The sequence below is a fragment of the Mustela nigripes genome, chromosome 6, assembly GCF_022355385.1.
Source record: "Mustela nigripes isolate SB6536 chromosome 6, MUSNIG.SB6536, whole genome shotgun sequence".
NCBI classification, from domain to species: domain Eukaryota; kingdom Metazoa; phylum Chordata; class Mammalia; order Carnivora; family Mustelidae; genus Mustela; species Mustela nigripes.
Window position 1 is genome coordinate 69013781 of NC_081562.1, and position 23255 is coordinate 69037035.

The 23255-nt window shown below is 37.3% G+C and overlaps 1 protein-coding gene across 1 annotated transcript in view; it reads right to left on the bottom strand.

Moving 5' to 3' along the window:
• Positions 1-23255, bottom strand: part of IRAG2 (inositol 1,4,5-triphosphate receptor associated 2) — a 122043-nt gene that overhangs the window by 35715 nt on the left and 63073 nt on the right. The window contains 4 exon segments of the mRNA XM_059404490.1: positions 581-658; positions 1977-2038; positions 9010-9172; positions 9620-9734. Coding sequence (XP_059260473.1) covers positions 581-658; positions 1977-2038; positions 9010-9172; positions 9620-9734 — 418 coding nt within the window.

Here is a 23255-nt window from a genome sequence, read left to right on the forward strand (position 1 = left end):
ACCTTATGGGTAAAGTATAATTCTCATTAAAAATTACAGATTGATAGTTTGACAGAATTATATCAATTCCCAATGATCGACACTGTCATATAAGCAAAAGCCTTGAGGATAAAGGTATGGGTGATGGGTAAGCTTAGTTATACAATACTTCTTCATGATACCACAATCAAAGAATTTAATGTATCACTGTATCGTAGTATTTACTGGCATTTTGTGCAAGCGTATGACAAGGAAGAAGAATAGGAAGGGATGCCTGGGGGGCTCGGTTGGTTAAGTGGGTTAAGTGTTCAACTCTTGATTTCAGCTCAGGGTCATGAAATCAAGCCCTGTGTTGGGTTCGGAGACTGCTTAGGACTCTCTCACTCTGTCCCCCATCATCTGCTTGTGTTCTCGCTCTCTCAAAAGAAAAAAAAAAGTTAAAAAAAAAAAGTAGGTATTCATTGTTTCATCTCATAATCTCCCAAAAGTGGTCTGGCTTAGAATTCTAAGACTAGTAATACACACTGGGCTTCGCTTGCCTTTTTGACATAGCAGTGATTCACGACGGGCACTTAACTTGTTTCAAAAAGCTTAAACTTACCAGTTTTTCTTGAAACGGTTGTTGAATTCCATCTGAGCAGGACAAGGGATCACGAGGAAATTCCTCATCTAAACAGCTCTGTCATGAGAAAATGGTGCAGCATATTCAAAGGCAGAATGACGACAGCGTCAAGGATACAAAGCATATTAGACTTAAGAGAAGATACCATGCTACCTGAGGAGGGTGGCATTGGCTGGTTCTGTTAGGGGTTTAAGGGAACAGGCTTGTAATGGTAAAGGCTTTGTTGCATTTTTCCCCTTGTTCTAGGAATGAAAGTCAAAGTTTGGGGACAGGAAATGCAATGGGTTTGTCACTGAAATCTTCAGGCAGAGGCCAAAGAAGGTTGTCTGGAGACAGGTCAGTGTAGTGAAAATGGTGCCTCTGAGAATCTCATAGCAATCAAATTGTGGTCTTAGTCCAAGAGGTGGAAACATACCTATCACAATTACATTATAGAAAATTGTATCGGTGTTCCTGGTAAGATTAAAGCATATTTAGATGTAGAGGTTTTTTCCACTTCAATTACTGTAGGGGGCTTTTTAGGCACTCTGCCTGGCCTAATCTCCCACATGCATAATTTTTTTTTTTTCTCTACTTAAACAGATGTGCCTGCATTATGCCTTGGGAACAGATACATGCAGACACCACCCTTCTTTCTTCCCTTCTCCAGTCCCCACCCCCAGTGCCAACCTTACTGTTCCTTATGTTCCTCATTTATGAACAAAAAGGAGAAATTCACCAAGTAGAATAAGTGAAAGAAATACATTGAACTCTACCATGGATATATTGAGATATCCAGACAGGAAGGAGTTAAAAGTTTAATTCAAATAGGAGGGGCACCTGGGTGGCTCAGTTGATTAAGTGTCTACCTTTGGCTCAGGTCATGAATCCAGGGTCAAACCCTGAGCCAAACTCCTCGCTCAGCATGGAGCCTGCTTATCCCTCTCCCTCTCTCCCTGCTTGTGTGCTCTCCCTCTCTCAAATAAATAAAATCTTCTTAAACACACACACACACACACCCCAAAAAAATAAATAGGAGAAAAAAGATGCAGGAATCATCCCAGCCCATCTAACAGTACACATTCAAGAATATCAGAAAGGATGTGCCTAAGACGAAAACACTGGCCCTTTGCTAATAGGTACAGTAAATTCTGAAATGCTTTCTCTTTGAAAGATGTTATTAGCAGCCATTCACAAACGAGATCCCCACTCTTGTTTTGTTAAATGCTTTCTCAGTGCAGAAGAGAACAAAGTCCACCAGAGCATTTTCTTCTAAGTTGGTTATTTAATTTTATGATTAAAATGATTATCTATTATAAATTAGCTTCAAAACTTTATACAAATTGGACCTCTTCCCCGTAGTAAATAATATCACAAGACTTTTTTTTTTTTTTACCTGAAATAACAAGCCATGGAGGCGTCCTTTAATTAACTTCTTTCTCAGTGACTCAGTTGTTGCTAGAAAGAGAATTCATAACCAGCTTAATAGGACAATTTGTAACCCCATTTTCCCTCAGTTCCTCTCATAAGCTTTTAAGAACTTTAAATTTGGGGTCTGAAGAAGGGAGAGAGAAAGCAGTGACTTCTGAGAATGGCATTCTCAACTCATGTCTGGTGGGAAAGGAAGAGCAGAACAAAAGCTAGAGCAGCTAACCCATGATCCCTGCTGGGCATTCCAAATTCCCCTCCACAGATATGAGAGATGTCCTCTAGAAGTCAGAACGATTCCACCTTAACACAGTAATACACCTCAGAGGTCATTCAGTCCAACTGCAGAGAATGTAGAAATCCGCTCTCCCAGAAGCCTCTGCATGAGCTGTGAGTGAGGGATGGCAACCCCTAGAATCAAAGCCCTGTGATCCCAGAATCCTACGGATCGGTCTGAGATGACAAGAATACTGTTGCCCAGTGGATTTCAATGATAACTGGTGAGTCATGCTGGGATCAGACTCACAGGATGAGGCTCAATTCAGTATAATTTTCATGAAATTAAAAATGTCTGTCTTTCTACTTCTCTGAAATCTGCCTCCCAGTAACTTCCAATTTTTCATCTCTGGAGTAACAGAAATGAGGAGAAAAAAAAAAAAAAACCTTTTTAACTTTTTGAATTACACAGGTACATATCACTTACCTGACAATCTACACTCCTTAAAATATAGACAAGAACCAGAAAGTAGGCCCAAATCTTGTGCACCAAAATAGATGTTGATATTCATGGCCTTTATTCCTGTGGCAATTCCTCACACTTCCACTCATACAGTAGGCTCTGAATTAATACAGGATTCTCACAAGCTCTGACTGCCTTCTCAACCCACAGATGATTAAAAACAAAAATTACATGAGGGTAGGATGCTCTGCTAGATGGAGACATATTAATAGCTACCTTTTTTTTTTTTTTTTAAACACTAACAGCAAGGAAAATTAACAGCAAATACTCTGGTGTCCAAAGCATACAGTTTTCTATCTCAATAGACTGAAGAAATTCTGAGCCATTAAAATAATACTAATATATGTGAAAAGTACATAATCTAACAAAATTTTTTTCTAAGAAAAAAGGCTTAAAAAGCTTCAATTATATTGAAAATTACCATGTAAAATTCTATTTTGTAAGAATTTTTTTTTTGTAAAAATAACTTATTTCACAACTAAGCTTCACTTAGTGTTACTAAGCCCACTAGGAGGAAAATACTTCTTTAAATATTTCTAACACATTTAAGTAATTGATTTTTAATACTTAAAACTCTAGTAAAAGATTCAGTTTTAGAAAATTCTCTTTTAACTGCATTAAATAAATCCTTCTCCCAAACTACATCTAAGCAACAGCAACCAACCTCTCAGAAGTGACCAACATTATGTTTGTGAAGGTTGTGTATCAACAAGACACTCTCTGTGGATTTCCAAATAGGCTTGTGTTTCACAAGAAATAATGAATTAGTATAAGACCATCTAAATTGCCCATCTGCTTTCCCACCAGGCAATCTTGGGTTTTAGGACTAGTCCATCTCAAAACATTTAAATCGTAAACCTTGTTTCAACAGATGTTTTGTGCAACGTGTAGAAACTATTTCCATATGTTCCATGAGGCAAAATACATTGCCTTATGAGCCTAATTTGCATTCACCTTTGCATTCTTTTATATGTGTTTGGAGTTGGACCTGCCATGTCTCTAGGACATTTAGATTTTACATGGAAACAAATGAAACAATGGTCACTATATCCCCCGCTGTTGCCATCTGCGATATAGGATGGGACTGGATGTCTTGGATACACTGTCTTCAAAGGAAGCTGGGACAAAACAACTGTCCAAATGACTATGCAATGAGACTACAATTAGTTAGGCAAAGGCCCTACAATTAATTAGCTGTTGATAATTAAAACTTTATCAGTGCAATAATAGTGCTATCAATGATGGTTGACATTTATGGAACGTGAACTTTTATAACACAATGGATGTGTTATGTTCTATAAAACTGTGTATTCAAAAAAAATTAAGTTTCACTGAAAATCAGAGACCAGGAAAAAAATTCACAATACATATATCTGTCAAAGGACTTGTATCCAAAATATGTAAAGAAATTGTACAACCAATGACAGAAGGACAAATGTCCCAATTTGAAAATGGGCAAAAGATTTAGATATTTCAGGGGAGCCTGGATGGCTCAGCTGTTAAACATCTGACTTCAGCTCAAGTCATGATCCCAGTGTCCTGGGATCGAGTTCCCTATTGGGCTCTTTGTTTAGTGTGGATCCTCCTACTTCCTCTCCAGCTCCCCTGTGCTTGTATTCTCGCTCTTGCTATCTCTGTCATAAATAAATAAAATCTTTAAAAGAAAAAAAAAAAGACTTAACGACTTCACAAAGAAGATTTACAATAGTCAGTCAGCACAACAAATGAAAATCACAAGAAGATACCCAGAAGAGTGACAAAAATGGAAAAGAATGACACCACCAAGCACTGATGCTGTAGAGAAACCGGAACTCCCACACACTGCTGGTGGGAGTGTGAAATGTTACTGACCCTATGGAAAACTGGCAGTTTCTTAGTTACAGCTGCACTATGCCCTAACAACTCTGCTCGTAGATCTTTATCCCAGGTTAGGGAACAACATATGTCCACACAAAGACCCATATGCAGACGTTCATAACAGCTTGCTCCATAACAACCCCAAATTGCAAATAATTTAGATGTCCAATAATAGGAGAAAAGACAACCAAACTATGGAACCATTCAAAGAAATATAACTCGATCATGAAAAAGGCATGCCACTAATAAACATAACATATTAAGATAAATATTATGAGGGAAAGAAGACAAAAACACAAAAGCACATATTTTATATCTCAATTCTAGAAGCTAAACTAACCCATCGGTGATAAAAATCAGATCAGAGCTTAAAAAATCAGACCTTATAGTGGCGGAGGTGGGGGAATGGCAGTGACTGGAAAGTAACACAAAGGGAATGTTGTGGGGTTACAGTTCTGCGTTTCAATGTGCATTTGTAAACAATATACTTCAGGTGGTGCCTGGGTGGCTCAGTCGGTTAGGCCTCTGCCTTCAGCCCAGGTCATGATCCCGGGGTCCCAGAAAAAGCCCTATATCAGGATCCCTACTCAGTGGGGAGCCTCTTCTCCCTCTCCCGCTCCCCCTGTTTTTGCTTTCTCTAATAAATAAATAAAATCTTAAAAAAACAATACACTTAAGATCTGAACAATTCATGATATGTTAATTATGCCTTAATTTTTTTAAAAAAGAACAACTTATTTTTTAAAAAATGACAAGAACAAAAAAACAGGGTTTATGAGATGAACTCAGGTTAGGAAGAGATCATCAAAAATGTATATGCAACATGTAACCAGAGCACTAACAAACAAAATTATAAATTATTAGTACCTCAGAAGAGAACTTGGATCACGGAGATGTGCCTCTTAAAATGACCAAAGGCAGCCTCACAGGGTAACAGAAATGCACAATAACAAAAGCATGGAGATGCTGGTGACATTTAAATGGCACAGCGCTGGTGGGGTGCTAAGGAAATGCAGATGGACGGGGAACTCAGCGAGTGGGATTGCTAAAGCGAACGCAGTGGGGAGTACCGTCTGCCACCAGCCAGAGCTCCGTAAGGCTGGGTGGCTCTTCTGTGGGGGAGGATGCCCAGGTACAGACACTTGTTTGTAATTTTAAAATAAAGCTAAAAGAGCTCCTCCTGCTTGTCAGCAGCCAAGCCAAACACTCTCTCCTTCCGTGCTGAAGGTTCTAGTTCTCCCACCAAGCCAGACCCTATTCCTAGGAAAATCGTGAATGAAATGATACAACTTCCATACTGCACTCAGGTCATTACCCATTGGCTAAAGACGAATGAGAACGCACGCGACAGAAACGTGCTCTAGCCGAACAGACTCTCCCGAGCACTAGCTATTGTTTCGCATTTGTTAATTAACTACTGCGTTTTCTGGGAGCAGATACTGACACTCAGAGAGGTAAAGAGATTTGCCTAACTTTATCCAGTTTCGCTGGATACATCGAAACATAATACAGAACATTGGTTCTGTTAGGAATCATTAGGCTATACTGCCTCCTAGATTATGTCATCCATTTCTGCTTCCTACATTTGGGAAAATTTAGGCCCCCATCCCATCAGAGTTGCTGTGCAAGAGATGGTTTGGGGTTGTTCCTTTGGTCCTCAACCCAACACCTATCTTTAAGTACCTCAACCCCCCTTTCTTGTCTCATGTCCCTCTTGTGTACTGACTGCTCAAGACACATGGCCATCTTCAAATCCCTGAGGCTCTTATCTGTCCCATACCCCAACTGCTCCATGTTAAGGATAGCAAGTTAGAAGACAGCTCCCAGAGAGATCATCTAGGTGAAAGCCTTCTCTAAAGTTGATACAGATACCAGGTTCAGAGAAGGAGTTATGATATACAGGAGCTGCTCAGGCTCTCCCGCCAAGGAAATATTTATAGTTTCTAAAGGTAATCAGTTCCCTCCTTGCTTATTAAATCAGGGACTCAATGAAGATTTCATGTTGGATGGGGTAAAAAGAGGATGAACTATAAAGAGGTGATAGTCTATACTAGATCAAGTGGTCAGTGTTTCATTAGATTCACTCTAATATGTTAGGTAAATGCCTTAGATCTAAGAAGACTTTTGGTTTCCTTTTCAAAACAAACATTCATTTATATACCCAGGATTGCCTTTGTTAACAAGATACTTAGATATATATGTAGGTAAGGAGCAGGAGAAAGAAAATATATAGGTAACCATTCAGGAAACCCAGCAGTTCTAAGGGCACGTGTCACGGAGGCTGGCATGTTCACTTATAAGCTCATACATCAGTCCAATCCTGGCGGCCCCTGAAAACTTAGACATTACTTTTTCAATATTAGGTTCAGGATTTCTATTCAAATATCATGAATAATTTCCTAGTTCCAGCTCATGAACCGTCATTGACCTGAACATTTGGACACAATCACTGAATCCCCACCCAATTTGCTAAGGAACCATTCTTAGATGTGACAAAAATCCATTGCCTTAAACACTTAATAAATGTAGTAAGCTAACTAGAAAGTTTCAGAAGAACTAAGTGGATTTAAGTATTTTTATTTTCTGACTCAGAATTCAAACGTCTGACTCAGAATTCAAACAGCATGTGGTGACAGTGGTAATGGTGGAATGTGCCAGGATGTGTTTATATGATAACTGTCCTACCTCACTGACATTTATTCACAGTCTATCTGGAAAATCTGCTCCGCAGAACATTTAAAAAATATGTGCCACCCAAATTTCCCTTGTTGCAAAGGTTGATTTTTAAGGGCATTGTTAGAAAAATCCTCATAAGCAAATGGTCTTCAGAACAAAATCCTGATGTGTATGCCTTCTATGGGCAGCAAAAGATACAAACGAGTAAAAGAAAAACAAAAACAAAAACAAAACAAACAAACAAACAAAAAAAACCAGGCAGGTTGTGAGCAACTCAAGACAGAAAGGAGGCATCCACTCTACTTTATCCAGCCAGGAAAAAAAATATATATATATGCATACAACCCAGGATAGCTTTCGGTAATATTTGGACCAATGAAGTGGGAAGACAATAGCAACTTCATTATATCAAGAATGTATATTTTGGGATAAGTTACAAAAGTTGACTCTTCCAAGAAGGCATTGAAAGGAAATCAAAGGCGAGGGTGGGGTGGGGGGAGTAGGAGGAGGAGATAAATTCTTAGTTTTATAAACTATCAGGGTATAATGTTGACTTAATCAAAGATAAATATAATTGAACCCAAAAAATTAGTCCTCTAAAAACAGTGTCTAAAGCAAACATACCATAAACCAAATCTGGAATGCCTTATTATTCGTGTCTCAACAAGAACACTTCTGATCACAAGGGAATCTTCTCCAGTGCCCTCTGAGCAATCATAAAATAATGTATAGATTATGTAATTTAAAGCCTTACACTGACAGAGTAAATTGGTACTTAAAATTATTGAATAATTACTATTACATTAGAACTAGCCAAGTCATTGAAACTTTTAAACAGCATTCTCAGATAGCAGTACGAACAGTACAATAAATCCAAAACAAACCCAGGTCTGAAAATCTCCTTCTCTAGCTTAGCTTAAGCTGATAATTCATTTGTTTGTTACCCAAATCAATAATTTTGTCTAAAAAGATCATCTAGGACAGCTAGAACGAGAAGCTGGCCAAATAAAAGCAATTGACTAGTAAATGGTCAAATAAGCAAGCTTTATTTTGACCAAATTATGTTTCCAGAATAAAATTCACTACTGAGTAATCCGACATCTGTCATTTGACAATTGTCTTCTCACCTAAATCCCTAGTAAACACTTACTTTCAGGTAATACAGAAAAATGATCAATATCCCAATTTTTAAAGCAAAATATATATGTAAAGAGCACATTAAAATTTAAAAAGGGTTTTCACATATTTAATATTTTGATACACTGAATTTGTAAGTATTTTGCCCACCCCTAAAATTACTATGTAAAAGAAAATAGAGGGGCAGGTCCTTTCTACCACACAACGGGTACAAGCTAGCTAATAAAATCGGGGTAGGATAGGTAAGCCATTTGCGAGTTCAAATATCCCACGCATGTAAGATTTTTTCCTTCCTTGTTTACTTTTACAGATACTGAGAACTTTAGTTTTTAAAGAAGTAACAGTCCTAGACAAATCCAGCTCATAATTTAAAAAGAAAAAAAAAACTGAAAGGGAAAGTTAGCCATTAACGCAGCCTACTTGGACACTAAGCAAGCCTTTCTGGAAGCCCACGATACTGCTTTCTGGAACCATTTTATTGTCATAAATGTGGGTATTAACACAGCAGCTGTCATCTACAAAAATGGCTATAGTCTTTTTGCCCCACCTCCGAGTGGACTGAATTGGGACATAACACATATTTGCTACTCACTTTTCAGTTTTCTCGTCTTCTGCTCAAGTGTCTGGCAAGTGTTCACCAATTCGGTATTTATAGCCTGGAGATTCCGTTGTTCCAAGATTGCTTCCTCTAATTCATGCAGCAAAGACTTCGCTTTGTCACCGGCTGAGTGGGCTGTCGGATCTCGATCCTCAACCTGGACACATACGGTTAATACTGGATTTTAGCAGGGTGGCGGGGAAAGAAAGCAATTGAGCGTCCCCTGGTATTATGCACACAAAACTGAAAATGTGCTTTTCTTCTCAGGGAAGTGATAAGCCTCTACTGAACTTCTGCAATTCTGTGTTTGCATGGGCTTTGTACACCGGAGCTATCTCTACAGCGGTAAAAGTCCTGATATGTCAAGTTGCCTCTTTCTGCAAAGATGCCTCTTTCCTCCGCAGGCTGTTGACACCGCCTCTTTTACAACTCCCCCCGTACTTCCTCCGCTCACTGCTGGTCGCCGGGGACTGAACTTCACAGTTCCTCTTCGGGGTTTTTTTTTTTTTTTTTTTTCTGTTCCCCCTCCATTTTTTACTTTGTGGTTTTAAGAACATCTGAGGAAACTTCCTCTTGAATATAAAGTAGTCACAGGCTACCCTACCTGCTCTGCTCTGTCCTCCGGCCATGGGCTGGTTCTTTGGACTTTCTTCCTAACAACAGCTTCCTGCTTGACAGCATCTCCTTGCACTGGTTCAAGCGCTTCTCTTTGATTCTGCCTGGAGTTAAAAAAAAAAAAAAAAAAAAGTCCAAACCACAAGCTGTCAGTGACATTTCAACGGAGAGTCACCCCTGGGAAGTTGTGACAAATTAAAACTTAAAGCACTTCCTCAGAGATCAGAGGAAAAAGTGAAAGTATTTACATACATATACATGCTTAACAAATAGGGAACTTTAATCAAAGCAATCGTATTGATCTGTTGGCCTGGTACCCTCACTTTATAGACCAGGGCATTTTGTCTCTTCTTTTACACTGGGATATTCAGTTTCCCACCGGCTACATTCATCATAGTAATTAGCATCAGTCACCAAGTGCTTAGAAGATGGTACGGAAATGAGGTCACTGTGACAGGTGCAGGATTTACATATCATAGCTAGCTAGCGGTTTCAGAAAAAGAAAGGAAAAGATGATGGAAAAGAAAAAAAAAGAAAGGAAATAAGAGTTTGGGGTCATGACTGTGGCCTTTTCTCTTTAAGAGCTGTCAATCATGCTAAATTGTGAGCACAGGAAGGGCTGCCCCAAGCACAGATGGAATACTAGATGGTAGTATTTCTGAAAACTTGACTGAAAATTTGACCACTCCCTCCCTTTCTTCTTCACTCCAAATCTCTTAGTGTTGCTATGTTACCTCTCTTTCAAATCCAACTATAGTCCTCCAAAATTTATTAAAATGCACTTGCTCTCAGTTAGCTGATGAGATTATTTAAATCATGCTAGGTATCAATATATCAATGACTATCTGGAAACAACTTGACCCGAATAAGGGTCATATCTTTAGCTCAAAGGGATGACAAACTTCGGGAGCTTCAAAGCAATGAGGAAGACATTGTCAGATTTAGGCCTTGTGCATGCCTCTCAAACATTAACACAGTCAGATCTCTTGGTATATTGGCATAGAAAGCCCTAACTATAAGACGAATCACACAAGAGACAAGGATGGTCATGCAGAATGCTTACCATCATGGTAAACTAGCAACCAAAATCCTAAACAAAATAAAAAACTACCTAAACAAACAGCCTACGGAGCCCTTACAGCCAGACTCTTGTTTTAAATATGGTAAGAACATTTAACATGAGATCTACCCCCCTTAAAACACGTTTAAGTGTATAATATCGTTAACTCTAGACACAATGTGGTACAGAAGATCTCTAGAATTTACTCATCTTGCATAACTGAAGCTTTATACCTGTTAAACTGCAACTCTCTATTTCCCCCTCTTCTAGTCCCTGGAAACCACCATTCTACTTTCTGCTTCTCTGAGTCTGACTATTGTAGTTACCTCATGGAAGAAGTATCATGGCATATTTGTCCTTCTGTAACTGGTTAATTTCACTTAGCATAATATCCTCGATTTATCCATGTTGTCACATGTGACAAAATTTCCTTTTTTAAGGCTGAATAATATTCTACTGCGCACGCGTGCACACACACACACACACAATTATATTTTCTCTATTCATTTACCATTGATAAACATTTAGGCTGTGTCTACATCTTGGCTATTGTGAATAATGCTGCAATAAACATGGATGTGTAAATGTCTCTTCAAAATTTTGCTGTGAATTCTTTTGCACATATATCCAGAAGTGGAATTGCTGGATCATATAGCAGTTCCATTTTTAATTTTTGAGGAAATTCCATAGTTTGCCATAGCAGTTGCACTGTATTAAATTCCTACCAACAGAGTACAGAGTTTTAATTATTTCTCTGGATCTCTGCCAACATTCGGTATCTTTTGGTGGTTATTTTTCTTCCTTTGGTTTTTAATAATAGCTTTCCCTAACAGGTGTGATTTGTTCATCATTGTGAATGACTCACTGTGCGTTTTATTTGTATTTCCTTGTTGATAAATGATGTTGAGCATCTTTTCATATACCTGTTGGTCAACTTTATGTCTTCTTTGGAAAAAATGTCTATTCAAGTCCTTTGCTATTTTTAAATTGGGTTTTTGTTACTGAGTTGTTATAGTTTTTCATGCATTTTTAATATTAACCCCTTATTGGATATATGGTTTGCAAATATTTTCTTTCATTCCATAATATATCTTTTCTCTATTAATTGCTTTGCTGTTCAGAAACATTTAAGTCTGATGTAGACCCATTTATCTAACTTTTCTTTTGTTGTTTGTGCTTTTGATATCATAGCCAAGTCCAATGTCATAAAGATCTTCCCCCAAGTTTTCATCTAGGAGTTTTACAGTTTTAGGTCTGATATTTAAGTCTTTAATCCATTTTGAGTTGATTTTTGTATATGGTATATAGCAAGGGTTCAACTTCATTCTTTTGCACATGACTATCCAACTTTTCCAACATAATTCGTTGAAAAGACTATCCTTTCTCCATTGTGTATTCTTGGCACCCTTATTTACATATCAGCTGCCCATTTATGCATGGGTTTATCTCTGGGTACTATATTCTGTTCCACTGTCCTTAGGCCACACTATACTGTTTAATCTACTATAGCTTTGTAATACATTTTGAAATAAAAAAGTGTACTACCTCCAGCTTTGTGTTTCTTTTTCAAGATCGCTTTGGCTATTCAGGATCCTTTGCAGTTCCATGTGAATATTAGAATTATTTCTTTTTCTATTACTTTAAAAAAAAGCCAGTAGGGGGAGCACCTGGGTGGCTCAGTGGGTTAAAGCCTCTGCCTTCAGCTCAGGTCATGAACCTAGGGTCCTGAAATCAAGACCCACTTCAGGCTCTCTGCTCCACGGAGCCTGCTTCCTCCTCCCTCTCTCTGCCTGCATCTCTGTCTGTCAAATAAATAAATAAATAAATCTTTAAAAATAAAAAAATGCCAGTAGGGTTTTGATCAGTATTGCACTAAATCTGTAGATGACTGGGTATCATGGACATTTTAACAATATTAAGTCTTCTAATTTAGGAACACAGGAGGTCTTCACTAATTTGTATTTTCTTTAATTTCTTTCAGCAATGTCTTACAGTTTTTAATGCACAAGTCTTCACCTCCTTGATTAAGTCAATTCCTATTTTACTCTTACTGATGGTATTTTAAATGAGGTTGTCTTTCCAATTTCCTTTTTGGATAGTCCATTGTTAGTGTACAAAAATGCCTCTGATTTTTATATGTTAATTTTGTATGTTGCAATTTTGCTGATTTTCTTTATTGGTTCTAACAACTTTTTGTGGAGTCTTTAGAGTTTTCTATATATAAGATCAAATCATCTACAAATACAGATGATTTTACTTCTTCCTTTCCAATGTGGATGTGTTTTATTTCCTTTTCGTGCTTAATTGCTCTGGCTAGGACTTTTTTGTTGCTGAGAAGTGATGAGAGTGGACATGCTTGTCTTGGTTCTGATTTAAGAGAAAACACATTGAGTCTTTCATCATTAAGTATGATGGTAGGTTTGGTGTTTTTCATATAGGGCCTTTATTATGATGAGGTGATTTCTATTTCTAGTATTTTGAATATTTTTATCATGAAAAAGTGTTAAATCTTGTCAAATGCTTTTCTTCCTCAATTCAGATGATCATGTGATGTTTATCTTTCATTCTGTTAAGGTGGTTTATCACAATTTGTGTAGGCTGAACTATCCTTCCTGGCAGGGATAAATCTCACATGGTATGATCTTTTCAACACATGATTAAAGTTGGTTGCGTGTATTTTGTTGAGAATTTTTGCCCCTATACTCATCAGGAATATTGACTTGTCGTTTTCTTTGCTTGTAGTTCTTTGGTATTGGTGTCAGGATCGTACAGACCTCATAAAATGAATTGCGAAGTGGTCCCACCTTTATAGTTTTTTGAAAGATTCAAAAGTCTTCAATAATCTCTTACTATTAATCTTCCCTAGATCTTTGGCAAAATTCATCAGTGAAACCATCCAGTCCTGATCTTTTCTTTGTTGGGTTTTTGAATACTGCTTCAATCTCTTTACTATTTTTTGTTCTATTCAGATTTTCTTTTCCTCACTGGTTCAGTCTTGGTAGGTTGTATATTCCTAAATATTTATCTTCAAGGTTATCCAATTGTTGGTATATGACTCCTCATAGTGGTCTTTTATGATCCCCCCCAACCCCTTCACTGTAGCATCAGTTGTAATTTTTCTTCTTTTGTTTCTGATCTTATTTGAATCTACTTTTTTTCCTAGTCTAGCTAAATGTTTGTCAATTATATCTTAAAAAAAAAAAAAAATTCAGGCTTTCAGGAAAGATGGCAGAAGAAGAGGATCCTAGGCTCACCTTGTCCCACAGATACACCTAGATAGCACACACATCACTGTAAATAACTTAGAAAATGACCCAAAGCCTACCAGAACAGACTCTACACAGTTAAATATAAAAGAAGAGGCCATATTGAAGAGGGTAGCAAGGGTGGAGACATGGTCAGGAACCAAACTGACTCACAGGACTGTCTAAAGGAAGAAAGGATGCCATTGGCACAGAGAGGGGAGAGGAGCATACCCCACCACAGGCACCCCAGGCATGTCGGAGCCACACTGAGAAGATGAATCCCTATTGGGCTTTGAAACCCAGAGGGGCCTAATTTCACAAGTTCTTATAATCAGTGGAGTATAAAACCTTGAACTTTGAAAACCAGGTAGCTCAGCTCTGGGAGAGCTGGAGGGCAATAGGAAACTGAGTCCCCACACTTAAGGAGGCAGCACAACAAACAGTCCCACTGAGATACAGCATAGAAACACAGTTTGAAAAAAAAAAACCTGGGGTATACAAGAAGGAGATTTATTTACTAATCTCAGAGCAGGTGCTGGAGGGGTATGGATCTTTGTAAGATTCTACAAGAACAAAAGAGTTGGTGGGCACCATTTTCCTCTTCAAACCCCTCCCTACCCCCCAGCCCAATCTAGAGACACCTGCAGGAACCAGCACAGAGCAAACACCCTCTGCCTAGTTTAAAAATAGTGCACCCCAACCTGCATTCTCCTGCAGATGCTCCCCCTCTATCCCGGGTTAGGCAGTGCACCCCACCCCTCCATTCTCCCACAGGCCTATCCCCCCAAAATATCCTTTGCAGGAGTCCATTCAAAGCAGTGCCACTAGCCTGACAGTGTGCAAGCAGAGCTGACAGGGGCCAACACTGCTCCAAACTGACTCCTTCCCTGGAGAGAGCGAAAGATAACTCCACACACTAGCCTGACTGTGACCCTAGCAGTGGATTGGGGGTAGGTCTCTGTCTGACTGCAGTCCTTACTCACAATGAAAGCTTCTCATGGAACAACACAGGAAGAACACCCTGAAGTTTGGTGTTAATCCAGCTTTGGCAAAAGCCTGGTCTGACACAAATCATGCCCAGAGTGGCCTGAGACTGGCCCATTAACAACACAGGAATCAAACTATGCCCACAACAGGCAAGGAGAGCCACTGCAGATGACTGGACTGAAGGCAAATGTGGCTCAGCCGTAATAGCAGTGTACACACAGCACACATACGAGACACCCCTGAAAGACCAAGTTCTGGTGAACAGGGGCACGGTTCAAAAGAGGTCCACAGGACCTCTTCTTCATAAGGCCACTAATTTCAAGAATAAGAGACATAGCTGACTTTCCTAAAACGCAGAAATAGACACAGAGAGTTAGACAAAATGAGGAAATCACAAGACAGCTAAACAAAACAAAGATAAATAATATACCTGTTAGTAAATTTAAAGTAATGGTAATAAAGATATTCAAGGGACTGGAGAAAAGACTGGAGGATCTCAGTGAGACCCTTAACAAAGAGATAGAAAACATAAAAAAGAACAAATCAGAGATGTATAACTCAATAACTGAAATTTAAAATATAGTAGAGAAAAAATGGATCAGTGACCTGGAAGACAAAGTAGTGGAAAGCAATCTAGTTGAACAGGAGAAAGAAAAATAAATAATAATAAATTAAAATAGATTAAGGGAAAACAATGACATGATCAAGCATAACAACATTCATATTATAGGGATCCCAGAAGAAAAAAAAGAGAGCAGAGGAGGAAGAAAGATATATAGATAGACAGATAGCTAGATAGATAGACAGATTTGAAGAAATACTAGCTGAAAACTTTTGAAGAAGGAAACACAAATCTAGATTCATCAGGCACAGGAAATCCCAAACAAAATCAACCCAAGCAGATCCACACCAAGACACATAGTAATTAACATGGCAAAAAATATAAATAAATAAAATCTTTTTTTTTAAATGGCAAAAAGTAGTGACAAAGAGAGAATTTTAAAAACAGCAAAAGAAATAGCCGCATACAAGGAAAGCGCCATAAGGCTATCAGCTGATGTTTGAGCAGAAAACTTGACTGGCGAGAGGGTGTAGAATGATATGTTCAAAGTGCTGAAAGAAAAAACCTGCAACCAAGAATGTTCTACCCTTCAAGCTATCACTCAGAATAGAAGGAGAGATAAAGAGTATCCCAGGGGGAAAGAAAATTAAAGGAATTTATCACTACTAAACCAGCCTGAGAAGAAATGTTAAAGGGGATTCTTTGAGTGGAAAAGAATGACCACAAGCAAGAATAAGAAAAATAGGATGCACTAAAATTATGTATATCTGTAAAAATCAGTCAAGGATTAACACACACAGGTGTAAAGTATGACATCATATGCATAAATTCTGGGGGGAAGGGAGTAAAAATTTAATGCTTTTAGAATGGGTTCAAACTTAAACATCCATCGAATTACTTTAGACTGCTTATATGCAAAAGACTATATAGATAAACCTAATGGGAACCACAAATCAAAACCTGGTAATAGATATGCAAAAAAATAAAGAGAAAGGAATCCAAGCAGATCACTAAAGAAAGTCAGCAAACTATGATAAAAGAGAACAAAAGAAAGAAACAAAACACTACAAAAACTACCATAAAACAAGTAACAATATAGCAATAAATATATGACTATCAGCCAATTACTTTGAATGTAAATGGACTAAAGGCTCCAATAAAAAGATATAGGGAGACAGTATGGGTAGAAAATAAGACCCATCTATATGCTGCCTATAGGGGACTCATTTCAGGCCTAAAGACACAAGCAGACTGAAAGTGAATGGAGGGAAAGCATTCATCATGCAAATGGAAGTAAAAGAAAACCAGAGGAGCAATACTTAGATCAGACAAAATGGATTTTATTTTTTTTAATTTATTTAAGAGAGAGAGAGAGAGAGAGCAAGAACAGGGGGAAGGGCAGGGGTGAGGGAGAAGCAGACTCCCCACTGATTAGGAAGCCTGACTCAGGGCTTTATCCTAGTACCCCTGGGATCATGACCTGAGCTGAAGACAGTCACTTAACCAACTGAGCCACCTAGACCCCAGACAAAATGGACTTTAAAACAAAGACTGTAACAAGAGAAAAAGATATTATGTAATCATAAAACAATTTGACAAGAAGATATAACAATTGTAGATATATATGTACCCATCTTGGTAGTACCCAAATACATAAAGCAGCACCCAAATACATAACAGATATAAAACAAATAACTGACAGCAACACAATAGTAAGAGACTTTAATACTCCACTGACGTGGAAGGATAGATCATCCAAACAGAAAAATCAATAAGGAAAAATTGCTTTGAGTGACACATTGGACCAGATGGCTTTAACAGATAGATTCAGAACATTTCATCCTAAAACAGTAAAATACACATTCAAGTACACATAGAACATTCTCCAGAATAGGTCACATAAGAGGCCACAAAACAAGCCTCAGTAAATTAAAAAGAAAAAAAAAATAGGACCTCAAGTTATACCATGCATTTTTCCAGCCATAGCTTTATGAAACTAGAAATCAACAAGTAAAAATCTTGAAAGAACACAAATACACAAAAGTTAAATAACATGATACTAAACAATGAGTGGGTCAACAAAGAAATCAAAGAGGAAATAAAAATTATATGCAAACAAATGACAATGGAAACTAATGGTCAAAATCCTTGGGATGCAGCAAAAGCTGATCTAAGAGTGAAGTGTACAGAATACAGATGTACCTTAAGGAGCAAGAAAAATTACAAACAACTTTGTCATACACTTAAAGGAGCTAGAAATAGAAGAGCAAATCCAAAAACCAGTAGAAGAAAGCAATTATACAGATTAGAGCAAAAATAAATGAAATGGGAAAAACAATAGAACAGATCAATGAAACCAGGAGCTGGTTCTTTGGAAAGAACAAAATCGATAAGGCTTTAGCCAGACTCCTCAAAAAGAGAGAAAGAGAAAGAGGCAAACACACAAAATGAGAAATGAAAGAGGAGAAATAACAACATAGAAATATAAAGGATTTTAAGAGAATACTATAAAAAATTATATGCCAAAAAATTGGACAAACTAAAAGAAATGGGTAAATTCCTAGAAATATAAAACCCCCAAAACTGAATCAGAAAGAAATAGAAAATTTGAACATACCAGTTACCAGCAATGCAATTGCATCTATAATCATAATCATAATCATAATAAAACTCCCAACAACCAAAAGTCCAGGATCAGATGGCTTCATAAGTGAATTTTACTGAACATTTAAAGAAGAGTTCTTACTAGGTATTTATTTATCCAAAGTATACAAAAAGGCTGATTTGAAGGGGCACATGAACCCCAAAATTTATAGCAGCATTATCAACAATAGCCAAATTATGGAAAGAGGCCAAATGTCCATCAACTGATGGATAAAGAAGATGTGGTATATACTTAAAATGGAATATTACTCGTCATCAAAAAGAATAAAATCTTGCCATGTGCAGCAACGTGGATAAAACTAGAATGTATTTTGCTAAGTGAAATAAGTCAGAGAAAGACAAATGTATGATTTTACTGATATGTGGAATTTAAGAAACAAAACAGATGAACATAGGGGAAGGGAAGGGAAAATGAAATAAGATAAAAACGGAGAGAGGGGCAAACCATAAGAGACTCTTAAATATAGCAAACTGAGGGTGGCTGGAATGGAAGTGGGTGATAGGAAGTGGGCGGTGGCCATTAGGGAGGACACTTGTTCCTATGAGCACTGGGTGTTCTATGTAAGTGATTAATCACTGAATTCTACTAAATTCTACTCTTGAAACCAACACTACACTATATGTTAACTAATTTAAACTTAAATTAAAAAAAAACAAAAATAAAGAAGAGTTGATGCCTATTCTTCTCAAACTATTTTTTAAAAAGTAAAAAAGAAAGGAAAGTTTCTAATATCATTCTATGTGGCCAGGATTAGCTGATAGCTAAATAAAGACAGATAAAGACACCATCAAAAACAAAACAAAACTACAATCCAATATCTCTGATGAGCATAGATGCAAAAATCCTCAACCAAAATACTATCAAACAAACTTCAATAATACATTAAGCCATTCACCATGATTGAGTCAGATTTATTCCTGGCTTAAGAATAACTGAATATTCACCAAACAACATGACACATAACATCAATGAGAGAAAGGATACAAACTGTATGATCATTTCAATAGATGCAGAAAAAGCATTTGACAAAGTACAACATCCATTCACGACACAAACCTTCAACAAAGTAGGTTTAGAGGGAACATATTTCAACTAATAAAGGCCATTTTGAAAAGGCCACTGGTAACATCATACTCAATGGTGAAAAACAGAGATTTCCCCCTAAGATCAGGAATAAGTGAAGGATGTCCACTCTTACCACTTCTATTCAACATAGTACCCGAAGTCCTAGTCACAGCAATTAGGTGGGAAAAAAAAAGAAATAAAAGAAATAAAGGGCTCCAAATTGATAAGAAATAAAACTATCACTATTTGTAGATGATATGGTACTATATATAAAAAACTCTAGAGACTCCACCAATGAATTCAGTAAAGTTACAGAATATAAAATCATGGCTGCCTGGATGACTCAGAGGGTTAAAGCCTCTGCCTTCAGCTCAAGACATGATCCCAGCGTCCTGGGATCGAACTCTGCATCGGGCTCTCTGCACAGCAGGGAGCCTGTTTCCCTTCCTCTCTCTCTGCCTGCCTCTCCACCTACTTGTGATCTTTGTCAAATAAACAAAATCTTTAAAAAAAAGAATATAAAATCAATACACAGGAATTTTCTGTGTTTCTATATACTAATAATGTAATAGAAAGAGAAATCAAGAAAACAATCTTGGGACACCTGGATGGTTCAGTGCGTTAAGCCTCTGCCTTCGGCTCAGATCATGATCTCAGTCCTGGGATCGAGCCCCGCACCGGGCTCTCTGCTCAGCACAGAGCCTGCTTCCCCCTCCCCCTCTGCCTGCCTCTCTGCCTACTTGTGATCTCTCTCTCTGTGTCAAATGAATAAATTAAAAAAAAAATCTTTAAAAAAAAAAAAAGAAAAAAAATCTCATTTATAATTGCATCAAAAATAACAAAGTACCTAAGAATAAACATAACAAAGAAGGTGAAAGAACTTTACATTGAGAACTATAAAACACTGTTGAAAGAAACTGAGGACAACACAAACAAATGGAAAGAAAGCCCATGCTCATGGATTAGGAGAACAAATATTGTTAAAATGTCCATGTTACCCAAAGAAATCTACAGATTTAATAAAATCTCTACCAAAATACCAGAAGTATTTTTCATATAACTAGAACAAATAACCCTAAAGTATATAAGAAACCACAAAAGACACTAAATAGCAAAAGAAATCCTGAAAAAAAGGAGCAAAACTAGTGGGATCACAATCCCAGATTTCAACATATATTACAAAGCTGTAGTAATCCAAACAGTATGGTGTTAGCACAAAAAGAAAGACACATCAATAGAACAGAAAGAAAGACACATCAATAGAATAGAACAGAAAAAAACCCACGCTTATACAGTCAATTAATCTATGACGAAGGAGGCAAGAATATGCAAGGGGAGAACACAGTCTCTTCAACAAATGGTGTTGGAGAACACTGGTGTTAGACAGCTACATGCAAAAGAATGAAACTATGGAGCACCTAGGTGGCTCAGTTGGTTAAGTGACTGACTTGATTTTGGCTTAGGTCATGATCTCAGAGTTGTGGGAACAAGCCCTGCGTTGGCCTCTGTGCTCAGCAAAGAGCCTGCTTGTCCCTCTCCATCTGCTCTCCCCACCAGTTGTGCTCTTTCTCATGAATGAATGACTGAATGAATGAAAAAATGAATGAAACAAACTGGACCACTTTCTTACACTGCACAAAAATAAACACAAAATGGATTCAAGACCTAAGTGTGAGACCTAAACCCGTAAACATCCCAGAAGACAGCACAGGAAGCAATTTCTCTGATATCAGTCACAGCAATATTTTTCTAGATCTGTCTCCTGAGGCAAGGGAAATAAAAGCAAAAATAAACTTTTGGGAGTATATCAAAATAAAAACCTGCACAACAAAGAAAAATAATCAACAAAACTAAAAGACAAATTATGGAACTGGAAAGATCTGCAAATGACATATCCAATAAAGGGTTAGTATCCAAAATATATAAGGAACTTATAGTGCTCACTTTGGCAACACATACACAAAATATATAAAGAACTTATAAAACACTCCAAAACAAATAATCCAATTAAAAATGGGCAGAAGACATGAACAAACATCTCTCCAAAGACATACAGATGGCCAACAGATGCATGACAAGATGCTCAACATCACTCATCATCAGAAAGATGTAAATCTAAGCCACAGTGAGATACCACTTCACATCTGTCAAAATGGTTAAAATAAAAAGCACAAGAAACAAGAAATGTTGGCAAGAATGTGGAGAAAAAAGAATCCTTGTGCACTGTTGGTAAGAATGCAGCCACTGTGGAAAATAGGATGGAGATTCCACAAAATATTAAAAATATAATTACTATATGATCCAATAATTCCACTACTGGATATTTACACAAAGAATACAAGAATTTTAATTTGAAAAGATACATGCACCCCTGTGCTTATTGTAGCATTATTGACAATAGCCAAATTATGGAAGCAACCTAAGTATCCACTGATTGATGAATGGATAAAGATGATGTGGTATAATATGTGTAAGAGTGTGTGTGCACATGTGTGTCTGATGGAATATTACTCAGCCATAAAAAATAAAATCTTGCCATTTGCAATAACATGGATGGATCCAGATGGTGTAAGGCTAAAGGGACAGAGGTCCATCAGAGAAAAACAAATGCCACTTATATATGGAATTTATGAAACAAAACAAATGAACAAAGGAAAAAGAGACAAACACCCCCCCCCAAATATTCTTAAATATGGAGAACTAATGATTACCAGGGGTGAGTGGAGGGATGGGTGAAATAGGTAAAGAGATTACAAACACACACATCATGGTGAGAACTGAGAAATGAATAGAATTATTGAATCCTATATTGTACACCCAAAGCTAATATAACATTGTATGTTAACTATAGTGGAATTAAAATTATAAAGATATATAATGGTTAATAATATGTTAAATAAAATTTTCTAATTTAAAAAACCAACTTAATTTTACTGATTTTTTTGTTTTTCTATTCTTTATTTCTCCTTTACTCTATTATTTCCTTCTGTGTGCTAATTTTGCAATTAGTTTGTTCTTTTTCTGATTTCTTGAGCTACAATGTTGGTTTGTTAATTTGAGATCTTCCTTCTTTTTTGATGTAGGCATTTGTCACTGCTAACTTCTCTCTCAGTATTGCTCTTGCTGCACGCCATTGGTTTTGGTATGTTGCTCTCAGTTTTGTCTCAGAATACTTTCTAATTTCCCTTTTAATTTCTTCTCTATGGTTTTTCAGCAGTGTGTTGTTTAATTTCTAAGTATTTGTGAATTTTCCAGTTTTCCATCTGCTATTGATTTCTAGTTCTATTCCATTGTGGTTAAAAAAAAAATACTTAGTATTATTTCCATCTTTTAAATTTGTTAAAACTTGTCTTGTTACCTAACATATGATCCTGGAGTATGTTCCATGTGCACTTGAGAAAAATGTATGTTCTGTAGCTACAAGGTAGAATGTTCTGTATGTGTCTATTAGGTCCATCTGGTCTACAGTGTTCCAGTGTATTGTTTCCTTATTGACCTTATGTCTCAATGTTCTATCCATTATTGAAAGTCATATATTGAAGTCTCCTACCATTATATTGCTATTTCTTCCTTCTATTTTGTCAGTGTATGCTTTATATATTTAGGTACTCTGATATTGAGTACATAAGTATTTATAATCATATCTTCCTAGTGAACTGGTCCTTTTATCCCTGTATAATGTCCTTTTGTCTCTTGTGACAATTTTTTATTTGAAGTCTATTTTCTCTGATATAGGTACACCCACCCTACTCTCTTTTGGTTAGGTCAGGATTTGCCTGGAACAGCTTTTGGCCTCCCTTCACTTTCAACCTATGCATGTCCTTAACTCTGAAGTGAGTTTCTTGTAGACAGCATATAGTTGGTTCTTGTTTTTTTTTTTTTTTTTTTTTTAAAGATTTTTATTTATTTGACAGATCACAAGTAGGCAGAGAGGCAGGCAGAGAGAGAGAGGAGGAGGAGGCAGGCTCCCTGCTGAGCAGAGAGCCTGATGTGAGGCTTGATCCCCGGACCCTGGGATCATGACCTGAGCCGAAGGCAGAG